This window comes from Durio zibethinus, chromosome 22 (genome assembly GCF_047325235.1).
Source record: "Durio zibethinus cultivar Kanyao isolate XHJ-2024 chromosome 22, ASM4732523v1, whole genome shotgun sequence".
NCBI classification, from domain to species: Eukaryota; Viridiplantae; Streptophyta; class Magnoliopsida; order Malvales; family Malvaceae; genus Durio; species Durio zibethinus.
In genome coordinates, this window is record NC_143183.1 from 14,407,622 (window position 1) to 14,414,687 (window position 7,066).

Genomic DNA, 7,066 nt, shown 5'->3' on the forward strand with positions numbered 1-7,066 from the left:
AGAAGTGTTCTGGGAATTAGCAGAAATTTTTTGAAGATTTTTGGTGATTTTTTTTCTGGGAATTTCTGAAAAATTCTAGATTCTTGTTGAATTTTTTGGCCAAAGTTGCATTTTTCGATGAAAATTTCGGCCAACTTTGAAGTTTCCGACGAGCTGTCCAGTTTTCGATGAAGGATCCCAAAAATCGACCAACTTTTCGACGAACTTTTGACGAAAAACCCAGATTCCGACGAAATTTTTCAGAATCCGATGAACGTTCAATCGGAGTTCTTCGGTCGTTTAGAGAGAAGCAAAAGGAAAAAGGAAGAAGAGAGAGAGAGAGGGGAGAAGCTTTATGCTGAAAAACAGAGAAAAAAGTCTTATATACCCTCCCAAAACGATACCGTTTTTGCCTTAAATGACCTAGAGGATCCGCGCGTTTTACAGAGATCCAACCCGACCCGAGCGTCGACCCGCTTCCTGACCCGCGCATGTCTTCCCTCCTCCGAGCCGATAGTCGAGCCGAGTCGAGCCAAGGTCCCAAGCCGCTTCTCTGAGCCATTTCTCTTCCTTAAGCCGAGCCGAGCCGAGCTGTACTCCGAGCTGCTCCAGGTTTTTTTTTTTTTTGAATTTATTTATTTATTTGTTTATTTGTTTATTTGTTTTTTTTATTTTTTTATTTATTAGATTAGGTTTATTTAATATTCTTTTTATCTTTATTTTATTTTTATTTTTGTTTTACTTTTCTTTATTTTTTCATTTTTATTTATTTTCACTTTTATTTTGTTTCATTATTCTATTTTCTTTAAATAAAAATAAAAAAAATATTTTTGAGGAAAAGTTGAAAGTATCAATTTTTCTTAAAAATAAATTTTCAAAAAAGAGTTTTTTGAGGAAAAGTTGAAAGCATCAATTTTCCTTGAAAATCAAAATTTTTCAAAAAAAATATTTTTGGGGAAAAGTTGAAAGTATCAATTTTCTTTTAAAATCAGAGTTTCCAAAAAAAATATTTTTGAAAAAAAGTTAAAAGTATTAATTTTCCTTAAAAATAAAATTTCAAAAAAAAAGGTTTTCGAGGAAAAATTAAAAGTATCAATTTTCCTTGAAAATAAAAGTTTCCAAAAAATTATTTTTGGGAAAAAATTGAAAGTATCAATTTTCCTTGAAATTAAAATTTCAAAAGAATATTTTTTGAGAAAAGTTGAAAGTATCAATTTTCTTGCACAAAAACAAACATTCTTTCCTTCTTTTTTATTTTGATTTTGATTTTGATTTTTTTTAAATAATCCGACGATGGAGTCTCTGCAAGTGAAATAATAATTTTTCTTGCATACTCTTGAGGTGAGGGATTTTTTCAATTTTCTGCTAAAAGTATTAGAGTCAATTGAGAATGATTTCCAATAGTTAATTACTTGGTAAAATTTTAAGGCTCATTGGATAACACAAATTTAAGCTAATACCATCTTTTGATGGGCGTTGTGAGGGTGCTATAACCTTCCTCACACGTAACCGAACTCTCGAACCCTGTTCTGTATTCTTTTAGGGACCCTTAAACTTAGGTGTTCCCTGAAAGAACAGATTCTTTAGGTGGCCAATCGCATCTAGATAAAAAATATTGGTGGCGACTCCTAAAAGTCAATGTCTAGCGATAGATCTCCAGATCTAAACGTTATGACAGTGTATGCACAAAAATCAAATTACTTACACATTAAGATCACCTACACATCATCAAATTAAAAACGCTAAAAGTAAAAAGTATCTCATTTTACAAAGAATTTAGCAAACTTTTTTCACTAAAAACTGTTTTAAATAACTCTATTTTTTAGAGTTATCAACAAAGAAAAAGGAGTATGAAAATTTTAAGAAAACAGAAAAAATATGCATCCCAGGGGAAACCGATTCACCTTGACAATAAAATGCATGGAATGTAATAGTTTAAGCTTAGAAGATCAATTGGAGAATTTTCAAAAAACTACTTTGAAAAATTCAAAGATCGGCCCATCGGACGCCCAGAAGATGCATGCATATATGTTGTGGAATAGTATCAAGGCTACAATATGAGCAAATATTGGAAATTTTAGAATTGGTTGTTGTTTTGAGGTGAAAATGATGGATCCAGGCAACATGATGCAAGAAGATGGAACCTTTTCCATTAGAGAAAAAACTTGATAATGCAGTGGGTTTTGGCCTATTGGATAAGTAGTATGTACCATAAAAGACCGTTTCACATGCCATTGGTTTTTGAAAGGGCATGGCAATAATCCCCTGCAAGGCTGCAACTTCCCCTACATTTTCGCAGACACCATCTTTACAGCCTATTAAATTTATGTTTGAGGGATTTTGTGAAATGTCATTGACAATTAAGCCAGTTGAACAAGTTAAAAATATTTGAGAGAATAACTCATCTTTGTTGACAATTCTAGCATATGTCTCTAGTTTGTGCAGTCCATTGCTTTTGCAAACACATTCGTTGGTATGACCTTTCTGGAGCTTATTAATAAATGAAGACAAGGTAGACGGCACGCTCAAAACTTGGTACAAGCATCTATATGGGATCATAAAGATATCAATGTCGTTATTGATCAACGATAAAATACTTGGATTTACAGTTTTCTTTTTTCTTCTTCTTTTCATCATAAACAAAATCTTTCACCATAAAGTTTAACACCTAATCAGGGTTATATATGTTGTGTACTTTCGTTGGTTACATCAAAAAAGCTCCGAATAACAAGGCAAATTAAGCTATCAACACCAACATTTTTGGAAGAAAAATTTACAAGGAAAGCATTGACTTGTATATAGAATTTGAAATTAGTATGTATCAAACTACATCTTCACAGGCGAAATTTGTAGCAGTCATCATAGTCGCCTTAACTGCGGGTAATTTTCAAGCAATTCTTCAACTGACAAAGAATCAGTTTCATCTTGTGGGCTCCAGAGCACCTCTACAGCCTAAAAGAGAATAGAAATTAGTACTTATTAGACATCAAAGGTGAACGAATAAGCTAGGATCACATATGAAGATTTCAGTCTTTACCTTGAGTTTGCTAGAGCAGATTTCTGCCATAGATTGCAAGGCCTCCTTCATATCGTCAGTAGTCCAGATAGTAGGCAGGCTGTGTGCACCTTGAGCAGCCACCAGAACTGTCACCTATGAATAAGACATGTTTGAAGGTTGATGAAATGAATACGGATCAAAGAATCTGAATAAGCCAGTCTGATGAACTTATTTCTAAAAGTTTTTAGAATGAAATAGCTGAAAATAATAGTGGAATTCATACCACTATGCAGTCCTTGTTAACTTTGTCAGCTTTTGGAACAACTGCTCTTTGCCTTTTAGTATTGTTGATGTTTGCCAGTGACTGTACATCAAATTTTTCTCGTTCTTCCTTGGAAAGTCGTTTAAAGTGCCATTCAGCACCTCCGATAGTCCAATGACGAGTTACCTGTGAGGAAAATCATCAGAATAAAATTGTAATTAGGTAGAATAAAGGCAACTGCTTCATCAGACTTAGGATATAAATTGGAGTTATTAGTCACAAGGAATTAGTTAATGCCAATTCTTCTATCCCCCCATGTTACTTGAATGTTCAATAGTACTCAACAAGACAACATTACCAAGGCTCATTAATTGAACATCTTTCTAATACACAGGAAACAAATATTGCAATTTAGCCTTCTGACAGTATAGCTACTAATAGAAACAAGCACTTAAATGGAAATGAATGGTCAAATTTTTAAGCTCAATTAAAGCCTGTAATAAATCTTTGTGACATGAAGAACAACAGAAGGTACATAGGAACTATAAGATGAGAAAGCATTATGCAAGTTGTACTTACAGATGAATAGCTATAAATGTAGCAGTTTTGGTGATGAAGCAATGATGATATTGTTTCTGCATCCAAAAGAAAAGATCAAAAATACAAAAATTAGATAACTTTCTATCAAAGATGATTTCAATTCCTAGAGAATTTAGCATTTTTAGTGCTCGTGAAATGCATCTGAATATTTGAGCACATTATAGTGTTTTACACTGGATTACAATGGTAACAAGACAGGCAAGAAGAAAAGAAATAACGGAGAATCTATCAAGCCATGAAGATTAATGTGTCGATTAAAGAAGCAAGAAAAGAAAAGGAAATAAAATTGAAATACTAGAATTAATCAAAAGTGGAGTACTAGAAAAATCACAAAAAAAAAAAAAAAAAACCTTCCAATACGATGTTCCAGCCATTTGCGGTAGAAGTGTCTGTTGTCAAGGCAATTTCAGTCAGTTCTCTTTGCAACGAATGAGCTTTTGCAGATAAGCCAACCTGAAAAAATAGGGAAGAAAATTTACTAGTGTAAAAAGAGTACTCCCTTGTGATTGAAATGTATAATAAGCAAAATAACAAAAAAGAATCCCACTTTTTAGCTTTTTGTAGTTTCTCAAATGCCAACTATCAAAACACAAAATGAAATTTCATCAACAAAGCAACAAAATGACGGCTGAAACAAACCACGAGTTGAACTTGACAATAGCTGAAGCATGAGGAAGCTATCTCCCTTGAAAATGCAATATAGAATAGTGATAACCATTCCAACACGAAAAAAGTCCAAACAATTATCAAAATTAATTTTTTTTTGGTACATACGATGGGCATAGCCCATGGGGGAAGGGGGAGGAGATTGCGGTTCGAAACCAAAACCTTTGTGTCCTCCTTAAAACTCCTTGGTCACTAGTCCAAGAAACAGAGGACAAGATCAAAATTGTTTTGTCAACGTATTCAATTTCACTTCCATAACCTTCACCACTGTCATAGCTCCACTAGAGGGAGAAGCATAAGAGACATTCATAAAGCAGAGGAAAAGAATGAAAACAAGGAAAAATTTTAATTACAAGTTTTTCTGTGAACTTGAATGCCATTGTTGTAAAATATTTTTCTTGTAAGGGAATGAATAGAGCTTAGGTGGATGATTTACGGAGTCAAATTAGGAAAGCCATTGGAGGTTCTTTTTTTTTTCCGTACAAAGGATGTCATAGCTTGGGATAAGGGAAAGGGTTACAATTACTAGGATCTGAACTCCAAACCTGCTAAATGTCACCTTAAGCGTGGCTACATGAACCAATTGAGGCATTGAAGCATTAAGCGACAAAGGTTTAGGAGAAATCAAGACAATTTTATTGTTTGGACCCAACAAACAAACAAGGGATCAACCTAATGGGACGGTCTTGATTCCTCTAGGATCTTTTTAATGGTATAGTTGAAGGTCTCATTGATAAGCATGACAATTTCAAAGGCACCAAGAGTCGAGTCTATTTTAGCCTTGAGTTGAAACTTCATAACATGATATCAATTGAGGATAATTATTGATAGCAGCTAGGTTTCATGATATTTTCTATCAAATGCTTAAAATAGTTAGAAAAGCAATCATTTGCTTTCAATTGTACAGGACAATAATGCAATTTTTACAGTTTGGTTTACAATTGCAAGACCTCCTTAAAAGCACAACAAATGCATCTTGTTACAGTTCTGTTATAGTTGAATACTAGTAGGAATATATCCAACATTGCTAGTAATATAATGTGAGCAAATAGCTGTAACAATAAAGGGAAAAAAAAAAGGAAAAAATCTTCTTGATTAATACATTGATACTAAAGCAAGCAAGTCGTGTGATACCTGAATTTGTAGAATACTTATTCTACCTTCATGGTTGACCAAGAGTGAAGCTGCTCCCACAAATATCGTTACTATTAAAAAAGCAACAGCCGCCGAATAACCATTCTCTTGATTGGCGTTCCCAGAAAAACTAGGCTGGGAATTGTAGCTATAAACTCCAGACGAATGATGATAATAATGATGGTGATGCCTGCTTGAAGAAGGTGACCTCTCTGAAGAGAAAGAAGAGCCGCCCATCCGACCGCCAGAAGCAGCTGAGCCTGAGGCTTCATACAGGTTATGGGATAGTACTAAGGCTACAATAACAGTTAGAATTGAAAGTTTTGGAAAACTCTTCAAAGCCATCATTGGCAAAACTAGTTGTTGTTTAAGGGTAGAAGAAGTTGGAACTTTGGAACTTTTTATCTGTAGAGAGAAAGCTTAATGCAATGGGTTTTCGGGTTGAATAAACTGTAAAAGACCGCGTTTTGACGTGCCATTGGTTTTAGAAGGTCATAACCAAGTCCTTTTAGGCTGCAAGTTCCCTGCGTTTTCTTGGAAACTGCATGAATAACTAGTAGCCCATTAAGCCCCCAGGCCAGGTTTTCGATGGAAACTTTGAAGCTTGACTGTTTGTTGGTCGGTTTAAGATATTATTTAACCAATCAAAATTATTTTATTTAATTCAAAATTTAAAATATAATTAAAAACATTAAATATTAATATAAAAATATTTTTTAATATTTAAATAATATCAAGCCTAAACTAAATAGATGGGCGTTGACGTGCAGGGCGCAAGTTAGGCTTGGCATTTAGAGATGCCAATCGATCACAACACAATCTAATTCATGGACGCTTTTACTACTCGCGTTTAATTTTTTTCAATATTTTCAGCACAAATTTCAATTTCTTATTTTCATATTTATATAAATGTGATAATTTGGTTTCATCTTCCATTATCTATTTTTTAAAAACATAAAACATATTTGGTAAGTAATATTGTTAAATATAGAAAATAAATATTAAATTGTTGCAAATGTAATAATTTACTACACAAAACAAAATTTTATGAATTAAATAAAAATAATAACATATTTATTAAATAATTATATTAAAAAATAATAATAATAATATATTTTTGTACTCAAAATAAAATTATATGTTAATTTTGAAATATTCAAAATTAAATATTTTTTATTTATTATTATTTTTACTAACTTTGATATTTTTATTTATTTATAAATTAATTAATTTCATTTATTCTTTATTATGAAAATAATAATATTATTATTTTAATACATACTCACTATTCACATTAAATAGTATCAAAATGAGTATATATTTTCAAAAACAATGAAAATAAGAAATTCTAGCACAATTTTAAAAATTTTGCGTTTATTGTAGTTTATTTTTGTTTTTAAACAACAACATTTTGCCAAATATTTTGC

At 32.3% G+C, this 7,066-nt stretch overlaps 1 protein-coding gene across 1 annotated transcript; it reads right to left on the reverse strand.

Annotated features, from left to right (window-relative positions):
• Positions 1-2,529: 2,529 nt before the first annotated feature.
• LOC111307328 (FLUCTUATING-LIGHT-ACCLIMATION protein 1, chloroplastic-like) lies at positions 2,530-6,115 on the reverse strand. Its single transcript, XM_022905336.2, has 6 exons — positions 5,640-6,115; positions 4,190-4,292; positions 3,819-3,874; positions 3,261-3,425; positions 3,017-3,130; positions 2,530-2,931 (listed from the first exon to the last, which is right to left on the reverse strand). The coding sequence occupies exons 1-6, from the start codon at positions 5,985-5,987 to the stop codon at positions 2,839-2,841; spliced, it is 879 nt and encodes a 292-aa protein (XP_022761071.2). The 5' UTR covers positions 5,988-6,115; the 3' UTR covers positions 2,530-2,838.
• Positions 6,116-7,066: the final 951 nt, after the last annotated feature.

Excerpts from the sequence above, each read along its gene's own strand:
- LOC111307328 (XM_022905336.2), bottom strand. The coding sequence starts at position 5,987 with ATGATGGCTTTGAAGAGTTTTCCAAAACTTTCAATTCTAACTGTTATT. Across the intron at positions 4,293-5,639 it reads TAAGTATTCTACAAATTCAG|GTTGGCTTATCTGCAAAAGC; the intron begins GTATCACACGAC and ends CTATTTTTTCAG. Across the intron at positions 3,426-3,818 it reads ACATTTATAGCTATTCATCT|GTAACTCGTCATTGGACTAT; the intron begins GTAAGTACAACT and ends TTTTCCTCACAG.